The sequence below is a fragment of the Watersipora subatra genome, chromosome 7, assembly GCF_963576615.1.
Source record: "Watersipora subatra chromosome 7, tzWatSuba1.1, whole genome shotgun sequence".
Classification (NCBI taxonomy): domain Eukaryota; kingdom Metazoa; phylum Bryozoa; class Gymnolaemata; order Cheilostomatida; family Watersiporidae; genus Watersipora; species Watersipora subatra.
Genome location: NC_088714.1, coordinates 46603556 through 46628791, shown reverse-complemented (window position 1 = coordinate 46628791; position 25236 = coordinate 46603556). Strand labels below are relative to the sequence as shown.

Below are 25236 nucleotides of genomic sequence, written 5' to 3'. Positions count from 1 at the left end.
CTACTATCACAAGCAGCCAACAGCCATAGAAAGCCTTCTACTGACTACATGAGAAAGAGAGGCGGGTTTGGTAGACCAGTGCAGATTGTGTGTGTATGAAATCACTATTTTGGCTGATCTCTGCACATGTACATTGAAAGATACATGTATATTGTTTTGCTAGGTCTGTGCATAAGGACATTGTCCAAGGAGTCACGTATCTCAAAACTAACAACCGATACTTTGCAATCAGTAAGGTAAGTGAATGCATATTATGCAAAAACATTTGCCAGAGGCGAAAAAGGTATCGAAAAAATTTTAATTTTGCTGTTTTAAACTGTTATTTCTGCTGCAGCAATTAATAGAAATTAATTAACTATCCATATCATAGTTGATAGCGAGTTTAGAGTGACAGAGTAGATTACATATACATGTAGCATGACTATGTCAGCTGAAGAGTATTTATTTTTGCTTGTTGAATGCATTAAAACACTTGAGGGGCACTTGTCATTTTGAGTTGCTCCCTCTTTGACTGTGTTCTTAGTATAAATTCCATTTTATCCATGTTTTTTCTGTCCTCCTGTCACTAATAATATCAGATTTTTAGTTTCCGGCTATTCTAATATTTAAGTTTTTTTTCTCAATTTGTGGTAGTGTTCGATACTATTCTGGATGGATTTAATTTTACCGGTAGATTAAATAAATGTCAATTTTATAGGTAAAATTAATACAGTAATTACTTCATTTTGGAAAATGCACACGATGTACAGAATCTTTAATTATTGCCTATCAATCACATTTGTGAATCATAGAATTACAAACTGCGTTATCGTTTCCATCAAGAATACCTTGCTAATTACAAAGACAAACAGATAGCAAATTTTAAATTGAAGTTTGCTTTGCAAGTTGTTACAATGTAGAAACATTTGTTGGTTCCCGAGCAGTAGTGGGTTCTGTCACAGAGAAATATAGAACTTACAATATAATAATTTGTGAGATTTTTTTATTTGTTCTAGGAAGGATCTATCACTCTTTGGACACCAGAACTGAAGCTAAGCAGGTCGCTAAAAACTGCTACAGAATCATGTCGTACTAAAGACTTGTGGGTAACAGACTTTGTAGCTCTGCCCCCACCTATAAACAAGGTTGCTCTGGCCTTTACGAGCAAAGAAATAGGTGAGCGTTTCAGTTTACTATAGAAACACTGTTTTGATTCACCAACTTTCTTAGGATTAGTTTACATAATTAATATATCTCTGTAGTCGACACGCCAGACTCTGATAAACTTTGCTTAGATGTTTAATAATTGGAAGCAGCCATTAGAAAGCTGAAAGAAAGATGGATGCAACTTGAAAAATCAAAGGCATAAACCTTAAATCTGTTTCGCATTAACTTCATTTTAAATAATCAGTTTTAAGAGTGAAAGCTCAACACCCACATGTCGTGAAGGTTACATACAACACTTAATATAAATTTAACAGGAAAAAGTAGACAACTCCTAATTTTGCCAGGTTATCACATATCATGTACATGTATTTTACAGCTGTGTATGACATGAGCTCGAAGATTGATTTTAACACTCAATATAAGATCATTGAGCTGCATGACACCCCTCTTTGCATGGACTTCTGGTAAGCCAGCTGTTTCTATGAACCTTGTGTACACTTAAGTAGTTTATTTCATCAGCATTGCTTATTCTTTCTGCAGTCAAATCTTGGCATATAAGGTTGACCCAATTCGATATTTACTTTGTATGCTGAAACCTTCATATGTTGGAGCAAAGATTTATATAAGAATTCATCATATTTTGTTTAATTTGTTCTGTAGTCAAAATCAATCATAAGTACTTCAAACAATTACATATATTGTTAAAATAAGATCATTGAGCTGCACGACACCCCTCTTTGCATGGACTTCTAGGGAGTCAGCTGTTTCTATGAACCTTGTGCACACATAAGTAATTTATTTTTTTAGCATCGTTTATTTTTCCTGCAGTCAAATCTTGACATATAAGGTTGATCCAATTCGATATTTACTTTTTATGCTGAAACCTTCATATGTTGAAGCAAAGATTTATATAAGAATTCATTGTATTTTGGTTAATTCGTTCTGGAGTCATAATCAATCATAAGTACTTCAAACAATTACCTATAGTATTAAAATAAGATCATTGTTATTATATACACTTATGTCAAAAATCGAAATTGAATGCATACAAATTTCATGTTGAAACTATAATAGTACGATGATTTGTAAACAATGTTTGATTGTTGCTTTCTTGTAGTGTCATATGAACAGAGGTAGTAGAATCAAGTAGCATATGCAATGTAATTTACACTATTTTACAGTAGATACAGTTAAAATAATTTAATATATGTACCTTTTATATTTTAACATTTTGTTTGAAATTTTTACTAACATGTTTTTCCTTACTTGGAAAATTGTGGTGTTTAAAGAAATTTTGACCATCCTGTTTTAAAAATTACTGTTTGTGTTTATACAAGTATTTGCTAAAATCTTTGCTGTTTTAAAAACTTCATACATTTATGCCAAGCTGAAATTTGACAGCCTTTGCTCACAACTTTGCCAGTTTTGCTTGTTCATATCACTCGAGTTGATGTTTAACGCTATTCAATGATAGAAGCTCATTGACTTTTATGTGTAAAAACTACAGAAAATGTTTTGAATGTTTTACTTGCTTCGTTTTTAACATAAAAGTCCATCTCAATTTAGATATGTTACATAATTATGTTAAAAGATACCCTTAGGAGAAACTGGAGAGGTGCATTTTCTGGTGATGAATTTAGAATCTGCACTTGACATTACAGATAATATTATATTTTAGCAATTTCCTAGTTTCTTTTTTTACATCCTTCATTAATAAATTTATTTATTCTATTGTATACTATATAGTATGGTAAGATATTGGGTAGACAACTCCTTCACTATTCTATTTAAGGCTGAACTCTAGTAACAGCAATGATGCGATATTAGCATGGGGAGACGTGAGAGGATCAGTTAGTGCTATTAATTTCAGCTCAGCTACAATAGCGCTTTTTGAAAGACCTGCTGCTCCAGCTGGTGGAAAACAAGGTAAGGCGACTCCGCGGTATGTACAGTGTACATTGTACACTCAGTTTGCATGCATACATTATAAGGAATAAAATTATATTTCAGTTTATGAGTATTGGTGACTGTACAGGAGTTGTCTTCTCACTTGTTTGTTTTCATTTTCTGATGTCACTTTATCTGCAGTATCCAAACTAGTCCTCGTTACTTGCGGTACGTAAATTAAACATGTCATTCTACCTGCAGCAGCACACAAATCAGATAATTTATCTGCAGTATGTAAAATGATCACCTCACTTATACCGCATTTTCTAACTTAATTTTGTATTTTTGCCATTTGCCTGTAGTAGTTGGGTATGCAGTTAGCATTGGTGAATAGGGTAGCGTTTTGTGCCATTAGCGAGCTGTGAGATATGGAAGACGCTGGAAGATATCAACATAGAAGAAAAATATATTTCTTTAGAGCTTTGTACAGTCTGTCGGAGTAATCTGTGTTACTTGGTATTCTTTTTCTATTGCCAATTCTTTAGATTTTGAGGATGGAAAAGCATCTGCTCTTCACAGCTACGGTAACTCACATGCATAGATTATACCTGGTCTATCCTACACACGTGTTTGAACCTCCTCAAGTGATAGCTGTAGCAGTAGTTCTCACCCAACCACTCCAGTTTCTACACGCGTGTTACACTCAAGCCTTTTCTCTACAGGGTCTTTTCACTGCAATAGTGCATTACTGCATACTGCATTAGTGCACTATTTCAGAATGCAATAGTGCAGCATTGTATTATTGCAGCATGCAGTAGTGCAATACTGCAATATGCAGTAGTGTAATACTGCAATATTGCACTAATGCATACTGCATTAGTGTACTATTGCAGTATGTGGTAGTGCAATACTGCAGTATTGCACTTAGAGCAGTATGCAGTAGTGCCTTATTATGATACCCCTCTTCTGTAATTTCTTATTACTGCAATGCTATTTCATTGCGGTATAATGTTTAATTGTTTAATGTCACATTTGGTCATTGCAGTATTGTTTTGATGCTGTGAATTTTAATGCATTAAAACAATACTTGTCAATGACGAAGGCGTGCATTTTTTGTTTCATGGTAGTAGTACATAGCCTAAAATTTCTCAATGAAATCACCAAAACATTTTATAGCACCCAAAACTGAACCAAGCCAAATGAAAATACATAATATGTAATATCTACCCTCTTCTTTAGTTATTCTAGACAATTGCTGCATTAATTTGTTATTCTTGTCTTCCAGATCCATGTCTGACCGTCAAGCTCGCAGACATACAGAGTGGAATGTATAAGAACGCTAAGTTTGTAAAACACTCGGGACACTCTGAGTGGGTTAGACAAGGTCAGCCATCTTGTTTCTACCATTTAAAACTAGCAACAACTTTCCACTTTCTGTCTTCTTAGTATCTTCTGTTTTTTTTTTTGGCTTTTGACGAAAAACGAAAAACATCTTTTTGTTGATGATTACCAATGCCAATAGAAATTTATGCATACATAGAGTTATATATACATAGAGTTATATATACATATGGTTGTACATACTTAGAGTTATACATACATTTATTATAGGTACATGTAAATGGCTGATGATAAAGCAATTGTTAAATGGCACAAAAACTTGGAAGAATTGTTCACAAACATGGCTGATTTAAACTCGAATGTGTGAGAACATTTTGTTCCAATAGAGGGTGGCGTTCAAATAAATGTAGCATTCAAATAAAGGTTGCGTTCATTTAATGGCTTTACGGTAGATAAGTTGCTGTTTACACCCTCATAGAGATTTTTTACTCAAGGGAAACACGTCCAATCATATGCCCTTTTACAGTGAAATACTGTCACAGCCTGGAGTGCTTTTTAAGTTGTGCCACGACAAACACAGACTCTCTTGTGATTGGATGGCTTGAGCAGAATTCTTCCACGATGAGAACGTAAGCATATTTGTTGTGTTCATAACAGCATCCTGTCAAACGTTGGCAATACGCCATCCTCCTTTCCAATATCATTCTATTTCTTGTCAGCCATCACAGTCTGTATGCCCTTGTTAAACCCACAATCTACATACCTTCTAGATCAGTCTAAGCATAAATATAGAACTAATTTTTGCTCATCTTAGCTTCACCTCTAATGGTCTCTGATAAACAATGTTTGTATCACCTTTCTACAGTAGGAAGGCTCTTGAGAAATTGTTTTCGCATTTTTATAGTATAAAGCTTTTATAAATATTGTTGTTTCTATTTTTGTCTAATATTATTAATTTATTTTAGTTTACCATAAACTCTTCAATCTTGCAGTTTTGCAGTGAGCTGTCTCCACAATGCACGCAATTGTAAAAATCCTTTCCTCATTTTTTGGCCAGCTCTAAATTTTTATTATTTATCATTCATGGAGTCATTTTTTCAGAGCTAACTGTACCATTAAGTGAAGTTATTTAGGTTATAAGTTCATAAAGTTTGATAAATTAATATATTTATCTAAAATACTTGTGAGAGAAAAAAGCACGATCGTGTTGCTTCAGCATAATGGTAAGTAAAACAGTATGGCAGCAGTGGGATTCGAACCCACGCCTCCGAAGAGACTGGTGCCTTAAACCAGCGCCTTAGACCGCTCGGCCATGCTACCTCATGGCTGTCACTGCCAGTGCTTTTTATATATAAAGTAAGCGGAAGTCTTTTTGACATGCAATTTTTTAGGACATGACCATTTTGCTAACATTTTCATTTTTATGTAAAGGCATTACATCTTTGGGTTTTTGTTCAAATTATAGTCATTTACATTATGAAAAAGTTTCTTTGAGGCACAGCTATTTACTCCTTTAAGCACTACTTCAAAAGTATTCATGATGGTTTGACAGCTATGTGACCTAGTTTATTTACCATTTCTGCTTTTGGAATGACAAAATCTATCGGTGAGATGTTCGGCTGAAGCTCTGCCAACCATTTAATTTTTTTTCTTTTCCTTTCAAACCCAAATTAATTACCTCCGAGTCTTGAAGCAAATATTTGTAGTTTAATCACATGGGATATCCACGAGATATTCTTAATATTCTTCATTATCATTATTATCATTATATAATCATGTAGTTATGGAGAGGCGCCAATTTTTAAAGTGGTGAAAATGTGAGTATATGCAAGTACTTTGCTAGATGATATCACTGTGCTAGTCTTAGCCATATAACCATAGACCCGCTTGTCTAACTTCTTTTTATTACTCTGAAAATAAATCTGCTCGATGTTAACTATTCATGCCATCAATTTTCTCTGTTTGACTGAAACCAATTTTTTTTAAACTGGTAAATTAACATCCGGAAAAGCCTATCAACTGATTAATGTATTTAAATTTTCTGCTCTCTCGTGTGCCTTGCTTATACGTATGTCAATTCTATGGACGCCCTTGTAACATTTGCCTATAGTTTCGCTTAATTATAATTTAATTTATTACATTATAAATTATAATCATTGAAATTATTATAATATAATTAATTTCAATTTACAAATTGAAGTTATAATAATTATAATTTCGCCAATTTGTAAATTTATTAATTTTATTAACATAAATATTGCAGTTTTTACAAAAAATTTTACCTCATCTATGTAGATTTTTGAATCTGTCAGAAACGCTACAGAGCTCAACTACATGTAGATACTGCTGTACTAGGCTAGACGTCATTGCTGCATGAGACTAGTGTAGATATGAATGTTTACAGCTAGAACAAGCATCGCTACTATATTGCTATACACTTACATAAATGAGGTTAATGCTTTACATGTATATTAACCCTTGTTCTCTCTTTTGTTCCTCTGCACTGACTACCGTGCTTTATACCCAGTTTCTATGTTAGGATCCTATTCTACTCCTTTGTTTTGACAAGGTGTGAAGCCTGCCCGGTGATGTATAAGTACTTTTACTGTAATGGTAGTGTATCGATATTTTTACTGTTAATGACATGGGAAAAACCAGTTGGAACATTGTACAATAAATAAAATTGTTTAGTTGTATCATCTCAAAATCTAAGAAGAATTTTTTTAATTGAACTACATGTATCTAATTATTGTGTTTGCACTATTTTGTGGATATTTCATTACATTTACATGTATGTAGATTTTTCTAAGGTAAAATGTATGTTACAAACTGGTTAGAGTGAAAATATGTAAATATTAAAGGCCAAACTCAACGTTCTTTTTGTTCTGTTGTTTTATCAAAAAATATTCGCATTTCAGACTTGGCGAACACTTTGAGAAGCTTTTAAATATGTTGTAGTTGAATCTCTTGACCTTCTAAATGTCTTCGTGGGATTTCAGTTGAAACCGAGATACCGAGATTTATCGTTTTAAAAAAGTAACAGCATGACTAATATGAGTGTAGTTGTAGACACGACTGATATGAGTTTAGTTGTAGACCAAAACTTGACTTTTAGTTCCATTAAAATTGTTTTTATGGCTAAAATAGTTATTATTTAAAATTTAATGATATACATTAAATTTTGCTTCTGTAATCTTAAATAGTTCAAAATAAGATTTCTCAGCTCAAAACATTTTTGTTTTAATTAAAATATTTGTTAGTAACAATATTCACTGCAGTATAATTGTACGACTTTTGGGACCCTCACAAAGAATTCTATGTGAAAAGTACATTTTAACCAGGTATTTCCAGTTTGCTGCTTTGCGCTGTTCAAAGGCAAAGCAGTTATTGGCTAAAATAATGCTTTTTTTGTAGTCAACATTACGTTTGCTTGTTATTTAGGAAAATAAATCACAGGTGAAGGCTTATATTTGTTTGCCATGTCTCAGATTTAGAAAACCTTACTATCACCTTACCATATCGTTGAATACTGTCTGATTGCAGCCTGTGATCTGATTAGTTGTACATAGGCTTATTTGGTGTCAGTACTAGAATTAGACAGTCCATCATTTATTATACAAAGGGAAATGGCTCGCAGTAATGTCTAGCTATGCGACCTTGACCTTAAACTTAGAATAAGCTTGTTCCTTAGTTTTGCTCTTGTATATTGAATATACATCATCTAGAATTTAATTAATTTAGTGGTTAATTTAATTAATTTAGTTTTGACTAACAGCTGTTGAAAAGTGAAAGTAGATAAAATGTAAATACTCGTATATACATGTAGGTCTACTTACTTGTAGATCAAAGTTTCAGATAAGTCAAGGAATCAATGCTTTTGACTTTCATCCTAGTCTCAACCTGATTGGTGAGTTACTCTTCTGTCTTTTAGCGCAGATCACCGGCTATGTTTATAACATATATAGTGGAGTTGGAAAAATTTGTCTCTAATGGAGGAGGTGTAACTTCTATGTTTATTTATAACATATGTATTTGAGTTACTCTTCTGTCTATTCGTGCAGATCACAGGTTATATATATATGTGTATATACGTGTATATACGTGTATATACACGTATATACACGTATATACATTGATCATTTAATGATCAGTAATATGTATTACACTCTATAATTATAATTTATAATATATTATAAATTATATATTTAATCATTGATCATTTAAAGATCAATGATTTAATATATATGATATATATAATACATATGATATATATACATATATATATGTATATATATGTATATATATACTATATATATATATATATATATATATAGTATATGTGGTTCACACTGTAAAGTAAAGTGCTCAATAATCGAGTCAATTAGAGCTGTGTATGAAGTTTATTAAAAACTACAGGTTAAAATCATTACTACTATTAGTTTCATGCAATCATGTTGCAATCTTCAGGTAGAAACCTGAAGATCCAGGTAGAAATCCAGGTTCTACCAGGTAGAACCAGGTAGAAATCTTCTACCTGAAGATTGCAACACGATTGCATGAAACTAATAGTAGTAATGATTTTAACCTGTAGTTTTTAATAAACTTTATATATATATATATATATATATATATATATATATATATACATATATATATGATATATATATATGGCATCTTACAAAGCATACTTATATAGGTATAAGTATATGTAGTTAGTTATTCTACGTTTATTTTTGAAAGTAATTCTATGACTATCCATAAATATTATGAAGTGAAATTTAAAGCTGCAAAGGAAGGAGTAATTGTTTAAACTAAAACCTATCTAGAAAGTCTAAATTTTTTCACTACACATCTATTTTGCAGTGTCACACCGCCAGGTGTTTTTCAGATGAAAACACTGGAGGCTGAATTGAAAGGATTCATAGAACCTGAACACGTCTCAATACCAAGGAATTCGTTTTCTAATGCATACGATTGTGCGGTTTCACTTTTGCGGCCATGTCTGGTTTAAAATACATGTCATTCTGAGAAAAGCGGCTGAACAAAAAACAATAAAATGAAGCTTGGAATATTTTTACAGTTTTAAAGCAATACAATTCTAACAAAAACCATGTTCACAGCTATTTAAATTGTGCATACATTTATGAGACTCTCTATATACATGCACTAGCTGTGCTACCCGGCATTTCCGCGTATTAAAAATCTAATGCTAAAAATATACGCTATCTGTAATAAGAGCAGTGGTAAATTTCTGTAATAAACGAAGAAATCTATACCAGCCTCAAGTACTTTTACTAACCATGTTTATATTTATTCTAATAATTTCAGCAACCGCTGGAGTAAACCACCAGGTGAGCCTGTGGAACCCGTATGTTGTTTCAAAAGCCAATGGTCTTTTGAGGGGGCATATGGCTGCCGTAGTTCAAGTTCAGTACATCATCAACAGGAATCAGCTACTCAGCTTTTCTAAGGATAAGGTAACTCCTACTACAAGGTTGTCGTCAATTAATTATGTACCTTAATAATTGCTTTAAATTGTTCATTAATTTATTAATTAGCAGTTTAATTTAATGCAGAATTCATATGTTTGTTAATTCATAACTTGATGATCGATGCATATTTTTTTGGCAAATAATTTAATGCAATTCGTAATGTAATTTTTTTCACATGCTATTTGATAACTTAGTGTGCAATAGAAAAGTCTGCTTTAAAAAATTCAATTCACCAATTCAATAAATAATGTGCTTATTTGACAAAATAATTTGGTAATTTAATGCTCAATTGAATTTAAACAAAAAATAATTTGGTAATTCAATTATTAGTGTGAGTTGACAAACCCGAAATTGATTAATTTAGTTATTAATGATTTTAATTTTCTAATTAATTTGATTTAATTGAAATCTTTTCTATCGCACCAACTATGCTTGCTTCGCTTTGAGTATCTCAAAAATACAGATGCTGTTGAAGAATGCGACTAACAACAGTATGAAGTGGAGAAGAGCAATGCATTTTATGCCAAAAATCAGTTGACATGCATTGCAAGTGTTTTAGCTTATGGGCACAAATATGCTCAAGCCAAATGGCATGTGTTGCAAGTGTTTTAGCTGCTGGATATGCTCATGCCAAATGCTTGTGTTGCCAGTGCTTTTGCTGATGTAGTATGCGCTCATGCTAAATGACATGTGTCAGAGGTGTTTGTTGCTATGTATGTATGTGTCAAATGCCATGTGTTGCAGGTGCTTCGTATTTGGGATGTAGGCCTACAAGTTTGTATACAGAGATTAGCAGGAATGTTTCCCAAAACAGGTGATGTCCAATCTATCATGTACTTTGATGAGCTGAGGAACAAACTGTTCATCACCTTCAACTACCAGATAACAGTCATGGCAATGAAGGCTGAGAACAAGGACAGAGTTTTTACTCATGACAAGCCCGTCACAGCTGCCATTTATAACAGCACTTACAATCAGGTAATGCAAATAGGTGACAAGCATGAACAGGTGCTAGATAAGCTGACAGATGCAAACTATTGGCACATATAGGCAGGTGATACTTAACATCATACTATCAGCTAATCAGCTGGTACAGATTATCAGGATGTTACATGAGTTGAATGTACAAGGACTGTCTATCATATCAGTCATATCTACAGGTAATAAGCATAGATGTGTATTATCAAATTTTTCTTTCATTAAAGCTGTTACATTGATCAGAGGGAACACAATTCCTTATGTAAGCCTAGTTTACGTAAGGACGAAACCTTGAGCAGAATGAAATATTTTCATCTCACTAAATTTTTTCTGTCCATTTCATCAAACTTACCGATTCAACTAATGATTACACAAGCTATAGCCTTCGCAAGTCTAAACATAATTTCCTCTCAAGACCACGCGGATATTAACTGGCTGTATTTTCATTTAGAATTTATGTAAATTTTCAATTGGCACATTTTTATTACCAGTGTCAGTTTACTATTAGTTTTAATTACAGCGGACCCCCTCCCCCCTCCGCCATACGACATTAATTCATTCCAGTGTTGTCATCGCGAGGCGAAAATGTCTTATAGAAGAGTATAGGAACCTATAATAATTATCTAATGCAAACACCCCCTGGTAGAAAAACATCAAAATTTTTATATGTACATATTGAAAATTAGTTACAAAATAGTATGATAACCTTAGTAACTGGAGTTACCTACAGTAACTCTAGTGTATTTAGTGCTTATGATCTGCAATAGAGTGTAACATTACTATGTACAGTACATACCGTACAAAGTTCTTACCTTTGAGACAGACGTATAACATACACTTTTAATTTAACTTAAATGAATTTAGCTTACTAAATCCACACTTGAAGCTAATTTTTAGTATGTATTTCACTAAACGTTGATTTTATCAGTCTTAATTAATTGTCCTACAAAGCATGAAGAATGCTGAGAGCATCGTATCTCTTTCAGACGTTGTGGGAGGGATTTCGGCAAATAGCATATCAGCATCTTTTTGGCTTCAACGTGTGCAACACACCGACCATCCGATTTGAATCTCGAGAAACATTTTGTTGATGGCGTACGCGTATGCATAACGAAGGAACGAAAAAACATCCTGTTCTACATCTTAAGGCGAAAAAACCGGGATGCCATATCCCCGAGGATACACTGTACTAGAATCTGTGTACATAGATTAAATATTTTAGATAAACAACATATTTTCCCGCAAACAACTTGCCAATAGTATAGATCTAGCTTCATTCAATGGGGAGGTAACTACCCAATCATAATGCTCCTCTACCCAAAAAGGATTCTGTGAAATCTAATACTGCTTATTTGCCACAAAGCTTTGCCAACTTTTTAGCTCAAAGTTTCATCTTGGGTTTCAATGAAGATGCATCCTCGTGTGATCTGAGTATACATATTAGACATATACAGTGTATATTAACTAAGGCTAACATATTAGATCAGGGGATTTCTATTCATGGAGAACAAGTGCAAACCGCTGAAACAGCCAATCGGATGGTAAAAGTCACCTGAACCTGGCAATCAATTGACATATATCTGCTATCTTACTATTAATGTAAAGTGTGAAATGTATGAAACTGTGTACTTCCTGTTATGACAGCAAACTTTAGCACATTTTCTGGAGACCTCATAGACGAACATACTAGTTTCAAAACGCTTCATGTCTTTCTTGTTATTGTTCCTGCTACAGCATTCTTGTACTCGCAGGTTGTGAGTGTAGATCAAGGAGGTACAATGGCCTTCTGGGTATTGGACACTGGTCAGCGGGTGAAAAGCAACAGCGATATACATCCTGACGCCGAGGTGACAGCTTTAGCTCAGGATGCTAGTGGAACGATGCTGTACACTGGTGCGACAGACGGAACCATCAAGGTTGGATATTGACTGGGCACAGCATCACTTTGCGGTGCTCCTTGTTATTGCCGTCTGTTGGAGTATACGTGATATTGCGTTGTTAGATGTGTGTACCAGTGTGTTCTACATAAGATATAAGTTGGTTGTTGTATGGTCAGTTATCTGACCTAAAATACCCTTTAGGTGTGAAAAATTTTCAGCCTAATGAAGAGAACTTTAGAGCATAACTAGTCACATTTCTTACACTAGGTGCAGGGATCGTAAAGTTTAAACCATAACTGTCACGAACAACTTTTATCGTATTTTCTAGGTAAATCAGACACACTGATTTCGATTTTGTACTCAAAATAAAGATTAGTCCACTAACCTTCAAAGTCATTTAAGCTTTTTTAAAGCGTTTCAATATCCGTTTCAAAAACAACACAATCGGCATTACAAGCTCCGCCCATAAATATGTGACGAAACCTAGCTTTTTCAGAAACGGAAGTTGGGAATGTTTAGTCCGATTTAGAATAATAGAGATGTGTGTCTTAAAACCCATTATTATCTAAATCCAGCCTGTAAAATAGTTTCAGTTTTTTATGAAACGGATATAAACTATTTAAAATTGCTCGCAGCTTGTTACATGACGTTTAAATGGGCTGGACGCCGAGAAAAATGAGCTCAAAAAGCGCGGTTTTATCACGAGCTAGCGTTGTTATTGCGCTTTTTAAATATGCAATGCTAAATAGCTTATCTACCTTTCAGAAAAGACTGATATTATTTTTAAGGCTGAATTTAGATATTAATGGATTTTAAAACACCCATCTCTATTATTCTAAATCGGTCTAAACATCCCTACGTAACTTCTGTTCCTAAAAAGCTAGGTTACGTCACGTATTTATGGGCGGAGCTTGTTATGCCGATCGTGTTGTTTTCGAGACCGATATTAAAACGCTATAAAAAGTTCTTCATTACTCTGAAAGTTAGTGGCCTAATCTTTATTTTGATTACAAAATCGGAATCAGCGTGTCTGATTTACCTAGTAAATACGATAAAAGTTGTTCGTGGCAGTTATGGTTTAAAAGATGAACTTGCTCAAAATTTTAGTAGATTTTATCAGAAAGTTTCAGTATTTTCTTATTATTTGCGATAGTTTTTATGTTTTTATTGTTATGGTGATCTGACTGCCACGATGTTTGAAGATTAAAATCGATAAATTTGATCACAGATGAAACACTCCGATCATTTGAAAGTGCGATTATGACGTCTATAATTGCAAAGAGGCCGACAGAACAGAGACACGTAATGCTTTAACTTGAACGCATGAGCCGATATTCACTACTGCAACATCAGCAACTAGTGATGTCATTTGCACATCTCTTTCGTTTGAGCCTTTTAACTGCGATCATGTTTTGTTGATTTTAATATTGAAACATCCTGGCAGCCAGATCACCTCAAACATCCAAAACAATCGCAAACGATAAAAAATATTGATACCTTCCAATACAATGTAAAAAATTTTGTGCAAAGTTATCTTCAACAAAAGGGTACACCTAGATAGACAGTAAAAGTGGCTGCACCTACAGTGGAACCAGATATGTAATCCCTTCACTAGTGGACCAAATTTGGAGACGACAGCTAAAGATTTACTAAATTTTACAAATGACACTAAAATGTTTAAAGTAAATTTTTTTAACAAAATAGTTTTTTATATAAAAATAATGTCTATAAAATATATATTATAATATAAATTTAATCAAGATTTGTTGATTTAGATGAAGTTTTGTTGATTTTAATTTTGAAACATCCTGGCAATCAGATCACCTCAAACATCAAAAACAATTGCAAATGATAAAAACTACCGACACTTTCTGATAGACTCTACTAAAATTCTGAGTAAGTTCATCATAGAAGGTGGCCAATTGGTTAACATCTAAGCTTATTCTTCAGGGTAAGTCAAAATACCATGAGCGAATCAAAAGCAGCATTTACTCCTTTTGTCAAGCAATTAGCTGTTGCTATCGGTGATTGTAAGTACAATGAACATGACTATCCAACGAAATTTAATCAGCATTGGTTTGAGACCCATTTACGATCACATAGATGCAACAGTGTCGAGTTTTTATTATCGAAAATTAGTATATGCTGTTGAGTTTGTGAAAAGATATCAACCATCAAATTAAAATGTTTTAGTCAAGGAAGAATGATACATCATATATTATATAAGACTATAAGAACCTCGGATATCCGAGTTCAGTTCCTCTGCAGTAAAAATCTTTTCACGAAACGGCCTTAGCATGGCTGTGGACAGAGACATGATTGATGAATCTGATTTCTGATATTGCGACAAGAATTAAATGAGAAGCTAAAAGAATTGTCCAATATAAATTGACATGTGAATTTGAGTCGTTTAATATTTAATGCAGTAGATGTACGATATGTCAGAGTATGGGAAGATAAACATTAAGAGCTTCTGTAGTCATAACGAAAACAAATATAACGCTTAAATATATTGATTCAGATTCAACCACAAATAATAAAAGTGACTATTGAATGAATCTTAAATTGTCAGAGATTATAAAGTGCAGTATTGATGTCAAAACCTTTTATTTTTGTGTTACAATAGCAGTTGTTTTAAAGGTTGTCTTGCAACAAAATTCACATTACAGTTATTTGATATCAAAAGATTCACCATGTCTTACCCCGTTGTGTTGTAGGTGCAAAATATATGGGAATGTGATTAAAAATTTTAAAAGCTAAAAACGAACAGTTAATCGCAGCCACACGAGACCGCAGTAGTTTGGATTCGCTTTCCAAAACGGCTCAAATGGGACGTAGTTGTTGCAGGATGGTTTCTGTTTACAATTTCATGCAATCTCATTTGTCGAAATATTTTCACAAATATACTTCACGCATTCAACAAAACCAGGTCTATTGTTCTTACGCGTCTATTTTATCGTCATTGTAATGCTGTCAATTTTAGCACTGATATCTTATAACTTACCGTAAAAAATCGTTAAACTTTTTAACCTTAGCTCGAAGGAGTACATATCATTGTCTGATAATCATGACGAGCCTGTTGGTCACCTGTGATAATCGAAAAATGCTGCAGAAATTATTTGCGAAGTATTGGGTCACATGATCAGATTACGACTAGACGATTAGATCAAGCCGAAACAAAACTGTAAAGTAGCGAGCATCTATATTTGATACGGGGTCTTCGGTAAAACCCAGTGTTTGTCATAAACTAGTGCTACGATAAATTTTATATTGAGCTTTTTATTGGCCTTTCAATTCACGTGAAAACATCACGTGACATAACAATAACCAAACTGTAATGACTACGTCAGAGAAATAGAGAGATTCCAATCTACGGCGGCTTTTCGTTTTTGAGCTTTTCAGAGCTTGTAATCACATTTCCACATATTTTGCACCTACAACACAACAGAGTAAGACATGGTGAATCTTTTGATACCAAATAACTGTAATGTGAATTTTGTTGCAAGTCAACCTTTAAATGTACCAACTTTCACGCAATCCCAAAGTTCTGTACATGCACTTAATGAAATGACTTAAATGTTAGTTAATACGGGGCTCAAACTCGTGAAGTTCAGCTTGTTAGACTGAAGCCTTAACCAACTGAGGTAATCAATCATTTTCCAAAGCCTCAGAGTCATTGTGACAACAAAAAAATAAAGATCGTTTTGAAACACAAAAGCTTACGAACGAAAGACAGATGGGCAGACAATGGCCAATAGTAATAGAGATATTCCATCATAAGTGTAGTATTAGGTAGTGGCACTCAAAGTGAGTTGGACACATTTAGTAATGAACGTGAACCAATGAGTGAAAAACGCTGAACCTGTATTTTTTTTTGTAGAAGTCTTCTAAAGGATAGAAATCATTTTGTTTTTTTACCATATAAGCATATATTCACAGTTGGTTATTTGAAACTGACTTTTGCTGTCAAATGCTCCAAAAACTCGCTACGCAAATTATCTCACTGATTCATGTGTTTACAACGGTGATGGATAAAGTAGTGAATTTGTAATTTTTTTCAATAAAAGTTATCTGGGATGGCCAGAAATGATAATAAGATACTGCTTGGCTTTGCTATTGTTTTCTGAAAACTAGATATGTTGTCAACAAGATAAAAAAAAATTGTTATGTATTGGTCCTAATAAAAGAGAAAAGTGTAAATGCTACAAATCAATCGTGATCTGCTAATAACTAAATGCTTTGACGCAATACGGTAGACTGCGAGCGATTTTTAAAGGTGCAGCCTTATTGGCTGTTTAATTTTGCAATTTTATTGTAGACAACTTTAACTTGTTAGCTTAATACTGTGAAATCATCTGGTGCAAAAAGACTTTACAGCGGCTTTGAGTTATTGTGTCTGTATTTATTTTTTCTGTGCGCTATTTTATCTGTTTTTCGAGAATAGTTGCATGGCTGGCATTCGCCGTAGCACTTGTCATAGATTGTCATTTTTGTTAGTTGCCAGTCATATTGTCCCATGCTTGGTGCTTGACAACTCTTATGACAGGCTTTATTGGCGGCTTAGTTGACAATAGTTGACACGCTTGTGCAGGTGTGGGACTTTAATGGACACTGCTATCACATGCTGCACGCCTCTGATACCCCAGGAGATATTGGCCACATCATTCCAATGAAGAGAATTCTCATAGCTGTTGGCTGGACCAGGTAATGTCTCCATGGCCAACATAATTGTTGAGTTACTTGAAAAAATAGTATTAATATCAATATGTTACATATTCTGAAGGCTTGAGGTTGTATAACCCTAACTTGGTATGTTCGCCATGACAGATTGTCATAATTGTTGATAAAGCACAGAAAATAAGTAACCTCGCAATTATTCGTAAATACTGAAAGATGATCGATTGGTGCAGGCGTCTGAGTATCGATATACTAAGCTGAATTTATCCGAACCTCTAACCCTGGATAGATGGCCTGACAAACTCGGCACTTATGATGACCAAATGTTTTTGTTTTGCTTTATTTTAGACATAAAATGTTTTTGTTTTTTGTCTTTTGAAAAATAGACATTGCTGCCTAACCATAATCATAAATCCTAAAACCAAATGAGAGTGAGAAGAAAAAGGAGAAAAGTTGTCGATACAAACCAATAATACTACAGTTACTGTACAGTCATTAAATTAAAACGTTAAATCTAGTTTTGTTACTGTTTGATGGACCAAAGGGCTGAGTTTGGAAAGATCTTGAAACGTATTAGGCAATTTACATGTATTTTACTGTTAGAATAGCATAAAATCTCTATAACATAAATGTTCCTGGAATGGATTATTTACGTCGTAGGAGCGCCTATTGTCCATGTCTAAATGTGATCACTATGATTCCAGTTATGCATATCACCTAATCTATATCATCATACTCTACCTATGAATACTGGTATGTATATCATCTAATCTATATCATGATACTCTACCTATGAATACTGGTATGTATATCATCTAATCTATATCATGATACTCTACCTATGAATACTGGTATGTATATCATCTAATCTATAACATGATACTCTACCTATGATTACTGGTATGTATATCATCTAATCTATAACATGATACTCTACCTATGAATACTGGTATGTATATCATCTAATCTATAACATGATACTCTACCTATGATTACTGGTATGTATATCATCTAATCTATAACATGATACTCTACCTATGATTACTAGTATGTATATCATCTAATCTATAACATGATACTCTACCTATGATTACTAGTATGTATATCATCTAATCTAGAACATGATACTCTACCTATGATTACTAGTATGTATATCATCTAATCTATAACATGATACTCTACCTATGATTACTAATATGTATATCATCTAATCTATAACATGATACTCTACCTAGAATAGTCTCCGTTTAGCTCATACCCTTATCAAGTATCTATCATAAGTACTCTATCAAGTACTCATACATGTTTGACTGCTTTTAATATCATCATTATATTATTATATTATTCCATCTTTATCTTTTCAACTCGCGTATAGTTTGTCTTTCTTGAATGGACTGGGTTATTTTTACTCCTACCAACTCATGTTCCTCTTACAGGTTTGTCACAGTGTTCAGAGATGGCAGCTTCAAGGACTTCCATGTTCACCCATCCGACTGGAAAGGAGGCCAGGTCAGTCTTGACTATACAGCTCTATGATACACAGAACAAGTAACCGCGAAATTCATTAGTCTAGTTATATGGCACCTGCCTCAAGTTGCCAATGTCACAGTAGGGGCTTTTATAAACCTCTACAAATTGATGCAAAGGACAAGCAGGCAAATTGTTGTTTTGCGATTGTCGCTGTGGTACCATGGTATTCATATTCCACTCAGAAGCCAACCTCCATTTACTCTCATAAACAACCATCTTGTACATTGTTTGATTGTAGGAAACTTTCAGTATGTTATGCAATTAGGTTTGATTTGTTTTAATCACATTTTTAGCGTTTGGTACATGTATAAGTGTTTTAACTATTTTTTAGATATAATAAATAAATTTAAATAATTAGTTGTCTAAGCAACATTGTCTTGCATAAATCTCTGTGAGCTTTAATGTCATAGAGTTATTTTTAAATATAGTGTAGCCATAAACAACAATAAAGGTATTTCTATTTGTATTGTGGCATACAACTACAGGTAATAGAGGTATTCTTCTCTACATTATTGGAATAACTAAAATAGACTTATTTTTATCCATGTCATGAGCATGAATACACTAGAGTTATTTCTACCTATATCATGAACATGAGTATAATAGAGTTATTTCTATCTATATCATGAGCATAAATACAATAGAGTTATTTTTATCTATATCATGAACATAAATATAATAGAGTTATTTATATCTGAATTTTAGGCATAATTTTTAGGATGTCATTTAATTTAGTTAGCGGTTTTAGTGCAGAACAGAAGCTAGTTGTGTTATACCAAACTGCATACACATATGTCATATAATTATTCCTATTAAATTTATCAGACCTCCAATTACTGCCATTTAACTTGCATATATAGACACTAACTTTATATAATCTTTGCATATGTGCAAACTCATATCCTAACCACATGTACGTGAAAGATTTGACATGCTGTTTTCTGTTTTCGCTCTTGAATGCAGGAGGTAAGGTTATATTACTTTGGCTGCTTCTATATCACTTGATAGATGTGCCCTGTTTGATTGCTGCTGCACACTAATTCACTGTCACCGCTTTGATTGATTTTGATGGTCAGTGTTGCATGCTCGCACGCACATATATGACTACTAACAGAGCTGCCTACTGGCTTAGCTTCTGCAGAATCATGTCACTATATCACTTGTAGTATGTCTAAATATAAAACGTAAAATCCGCCTTTTGATTGAGCATAACTTTAAAAAATTGCACAATCTTGATACTACTCTTTTTCACTAGTTGCATGTCAATTTATCGGCAGCCTTGTGTTTATTTATTTTTATTTGTGTTGTGATTTGGAGTTATGGCTTATCCCTGATTTTATGCTGCTGTTCCACATCACACCTCAACGTTTCACGCTGCTTCTCAAGCTTTGTGAATGGTAAAGCATTGTTTTATTTTGACGTATGTACACTCGTCAAGCTGTGCGTATGAGATTTCTATTGTGCACCCATGTGTGTTTGACTTTTTATTGATTCACCATAAAGGAAGTGGATGTGGTTGTCAAGCTCTTTTGTTAAAAAAGACATGTTTCAACAAACATTTATCTCTTTACATTGTATAGTGATGGTGATTTTGCTTTGATGTTATCATGCTTCATGGTTTCACGCTGTGGTTGGATAAGGCTGAGAATGAGGCCAGCTGTAATCTTTATAGATAAGTTCACTGACTTTGGTCTTAGCAATGTCAAATACTAGATCGATAAACGATCGATCGGTAAGGATGCATAGTGATGCGTGTATGCCTGTAAAGGACTTTGCGATTACAAGTTACAAGATGTTGTGATGTTGTAATAACAAGTTTACTATACTGCGCAATTTTCAATTTTATTCCTAACTGGTCAAATCTGTGTTTTTACACAATTAACTTGTTATAATATATATTAACCAAAATTCGCTGTAATTACATATATTTGGTTTATGTTTTGGGTTTGTAAATGTAGTCATTTAGATGCAAAATCAAACAATTTGTAATTAAGGTAAATGCAAGGCACTATACTATTGCTATGCTATTGACACACCTATAATAATAGGTGTAGAGCAAGTTCATATAAAGTATTTCAAAAAATTATAATAAAAATTAATTAAAATATGTTTTGCATTAAACATTTATTCAGAATGCTGGGAACCGCTTGATCAAAAATTGCTGTTTTACTGAAATTGAAGGTAAAGAATTTTGGATAGGAAGTCAAAACAATAGATATGAAACCGCCAGATGTGGGAAGGTCTTTTATGTTGTGTAGCCTGTTTTTGTCATTGAAGCTAAAATATTTTTTTAGACTAAAAATCAGACTTGAGCTCACATCTATCAGCAGAGATTTTCGAACATATCGAAAGTGTATTTGGCATTGAAGGATTGACTCTTTGGTGACGTCATTCTTTGTCTGTGAGTAGGAACACAGAGATGACATCACAACCGCCTCATTCAGTGCCCCTCACACATTGGCCACTGCTGGCTATGACGGAGAAATTATTCTCTGGCACACAGGCTCTGAGCAGGTATCAAGGAAACTCGTGGAGAGAGCTAAACCTCTCAAACGTGGCACAAGTCTGACTAGACAGGTAATGTAGTAGTCTTAGTTCCACGCCTCTGATTATATCAATTCATTGATGTTTTAAACAAACTTGTCATACTTTTATAGAATTTTTCATAGATTGCTTCAGATTATTTCATGGTGACTTTTTATTGTATGTTAGTAGCATGTCAGATGAAGTCACTGATGGAGTTATCTTCCCTATGCAATGCTGCGCTTCAACTTATATATACTGTTGTTGTTATTGTCGTTGTTATTGTTAGTTATGATCTGAAACTATTTTGTGAATGGCATTTTATTGCACTCATAGAATGCTGAATTTATAAAGTTTGGTTTTTAGAGAATATATGTAAATCATTTTATTGATGTTTTAGAGAAACTTGTAGGTACCTTCATAGAATGTTTCGTAGGTTGCTTTAGGATATTTTATGGTAATTTCCTATTACACGCTAGTAGCATGTCAAATGAAGTCGATAAAGTGAAACACAAGTAAATAACAAGCTTTTTAATAAATCAGGGATGGAGTTATCTTCCCTATAGAACACTTAGCTACGGCTAATACTGTGGTTAATGGCTATGAACTAGAACTATTTCGTGAATGACCTTCTATTGCACTCATAGTAATGCTGAATTTATAAAGCTTGGATTTTAGAGATGGCATATTTTTATGGTTAACATTAACACAAAGGCTCTGGTCATTTGCAGTAAGGACTGTTTGTCAAAGGGAGATAAGTCCTATTTCTAGGTGAGTTTTTTGCGAGCATGAGCAGAAAGTGTATCCTTGCTTTAAAAAGTTTTTATCACCTCTTTTAACTCTTTGCTAAACTCACCTGTTTCTACAGAACACTCGAGGGAGTGTAGCATCAAGGCATGCCAGTACCTCTGCTATGAGAAAAGCACTACCCTCACAAGGATCACAGACCAACGCAGAAGATGGCATGGAAGCTAGCTACACCATCACCACTATTGAATTCCTGGAAGAGAGAAAGGACATGAAGGAAATTGGTGCTGATCTCATTTCCTGTGGTGGAAATGGATGGGTTCGTTTCTGGAACTCTCACTCTTGCAAACTGATTGGGGAGTTTACCGCCCACCCTCACGGTAGGCAGTTAGCCTTAAAGTTCTGCAAAGAGAATTGGTTATTGCCCCTATTCAAAACATAAGTAGATGTTAGCTGGGAACCAACTGTTACTCCTATGGAACTTAGTGAACGTTTGAGTGGCTAACCTCTGATGCTCCACCCTCATGGTGTACATAATATGTACATGTGTGTACATATTATGGCATATAAAGAGATATTTGCAAAATACATCACATGCCCACGAGGTGGGTGGTTAGCCTTAGAAACATACAAAGTTGAATATAGGGTGTTCGGGCATTCTACGTTTTTAACTAGTACTCGGCTAAAATTTATACTCTACTGGTTTCATGCTAAGTTGAAGTTTCTTTTCTCTATTTTCAACATTGAATAATACCATTTGCTCAGCCAAATGAGCGCTAGTACTAGTGAACAGATGGCTACTAGTGAGTTAGAAACAGTTTATCAAATGACTAATACTATTCCATATATTTTACTGACATTAGAATAAAGTATTACAGCTGGGCTTCCCGGTTAGGGATACTCATACCTTTAAAGGGTGTGGTTTATATGTTTCGCATCCCTTAATTGGTTGATTTTTGTGACCCACGAAGAACAGCTCGCACCCTTTAAGGAAGCTCGCTATAAATATAAGGGTGCGAGCTTAAGGGTGCGAGCTGAAGAACAGCTCGCTCCCTTAAAGGGCGCGAGCTGTTCTTTGTGGGGCACAAAAATCAATCGTAAAAACGAAGAAAGTGTATTTGTGATCGTAACAACATGCCTATGTGAATCCGAGTTTACACTCAATCATTACATCAAAAATAAATATTGTAACGCCATCAATCCTGAAAATGATCTGCTCATCTCACTCACCTACAAGAAACCACATTTTGATCAGATAATAGCAGAGAATAGGCAGAAAAAAGTCAAAGATCATAAACTGAGTTGTTTTTTATATGTTGCTGCTGGAGAAACACGTTAGATTCTGCTTAGAATGACTTTCCAATAGCGTATGGCATTCTGAATATGTCTGTTTTTTTATTATGTTTTGAGCCTTTTTCGTTTCATTCAAAACAAGGTGGTGCGAGATTACCTCATGAGTCGGAGGGGGTTTGACGATGAAAATGAATAGGGAAGCACTGTAATAAAGGAATTATGAGTCACACAGTGGTGTCACAGAGTCATTGAAGAAACATTGTTTTGCTATCTTTTTGCCAGTTGAGTTATCTTCCAAACGTTTAATTTCATGTCATAACAATTTTAACCATTTCTGTTGGCGTTCCAGTCTGGCAATAGCAAGTTATTACAATTTTAGATATTGTGTATGAAGATTTTTTTGTCTGCTTTGAGAATACAATAATTACTGTTAAAGATAATTATTTTCATTTAATTTTTAATATAAAATTTATAATAAAATTAAAAATAAAATTTATTTAGTATTTAACTGTTATTTTAAATTATAATTTTGATTTATTAATCTTAAAGCAAAGCCATGCAAGAGCTGCTAGTTAAGTAGGTTGGGTCTCTCTAACAAGTTTAGCATGTTCACATGGAACCATTACAATAACCCATACCAGCATACACAAATACAACGAGTATCATCTTTACAGAAAGATCTAGTAAAATCTAGGAGTTGTTTGCTCACTGAAGATTATCCATATTTTTTATAAAAACATAGGCTAGCGAAGCCTATTTTTTAATAAAAAAAAGTTTTTTAATTTATTGAAAAATTTGTCTTTTTCAACTATTGATTTTTATTTACGATTTTAAAAAAACTGTATATTTTCATAAAACTCAAAAGTATCTCTTCATCTAACTATGCAGTAGTTTTAAACTATGTATAATCAAGGGTGACAGTTATGAAACTCAGCCTACTTATTGTTTAAAACAACTACAAATACCCTAAGATCTATCTGCTTGAGCCCCTAAATATTCAGGGACGATACGTAGAGCCACCTAAGTATACTGGTAACATCCAGAAACAATACGTAGAACTCCCAAATATCCTGGTAACATCAAGGGATGATCTAATATACAAAACATTTCATGCTTCCATCTTCCCATATCCTCTCACCTTCACATTTACGTACATATGTGTTGATGCTGGAAGTCTCGTGTTCAACTAAGTTTTTCGGTATTTAGAGTTGAACTGCGCATCTCTCTGTTACAGCTGGAAGTATTATAATGGCTGTTGACCCGACCAACAAGTTCCTAGTCACAGCTGATGTTGACGGACAAATGCGAAGTTGGATTATAGAGGACTACAATATGATAGCACAGGATAATGGCAAGCCTAACACAGTTCCACCGTGTGAGTACTTTGTCATCAGATGGAAAGAATTCATTATAAGAGCATGCATGTGATGTTTCACATTACATGCTCTTATAATGTGAATTCCTCTTAACGTAAAAACGTTATGTAAAGTTTATGTTTCGTAATACATAAAAAATTATATATAATGTAAAACATCAAGTTGGTCCTAGCTCTCAATTCCGATTTGAATAACGACAGTCCCATTCTTAGCCTTAAAAATACCGTGCTCTATCTTTCTACACTCAAGGACAAAACGATGTATAGGATTATCTCTATTATATATTCTAGCACCCTCGTAGTCTAGTGTGCTGTGAGAGATCATCAGGAGTGTTTATAGAGCAAAGATAGAATAAGTAGCTGCACA

General features: G+C 33.9%; 1 protein-coding gene and 1 non-coding gene across 2 annotated transcripts in view; one reads left to right on the top strand and one right to left on the bottom strand.

Moving 5' to 3' along the window:
* LOC137399494 (cilia- and flagella-associated protein 337-like) overlaps positions 1–25236 on the top strand; it is a 43702-nt gene that overhangs the window by 5346 nt on the left and 13120 nt on the right. The window contains exons 4-18 of the mRNA XM_068085630.1: positions 164–236; positions 996–1155; positions 1523–1610; positions 2939–3072; positions 4319–4417; positions 4901–5003; positions 8217–8281; positions 9703–9851; positions 10611–10844; positions 12596–12760; positions 17316–17428; positions 18838–18910; positions 21341–21508; positions 22323–22581; positions 24729–24869. Of these exons, the coding sequence (XP_067941731.1) occupies positions 164–236; positions 996–1155; positions 1523–1610; positions 2939–3072; positions 4319–4417; positions 4901–5003; positions 8217–8281; positions 9703–9851; positions 10611–10844; positions 12596–12760; positions 17316–17428; positions 18838–18910; positions 21341–21508; positions 22323–22581; positions 24729–24869 (2024 nt within the window). The remainder of the gene's footprint in view (positions 1–163; positions 237–995; positions 1156–1522; positions 1611–2938; positions 3073–4318; positions 4418–4900; positions 5004–8216; positions 8282–9702; positions 9852–10610; positions 10845–12595; positions 12761–17315; positions 17429–18837; positions 18911–21340; positions 21509–22322; positions 22582–24728; positions 24870–25236) is intronic.
* Positions 5613–5694, bottom strand: Trnal-aag (transfer RNA leucine (anticodon AAG)). Its single transcript has one exon. It is a non-coding gene; the product is annotated as a tRNA-Leu (tRNA).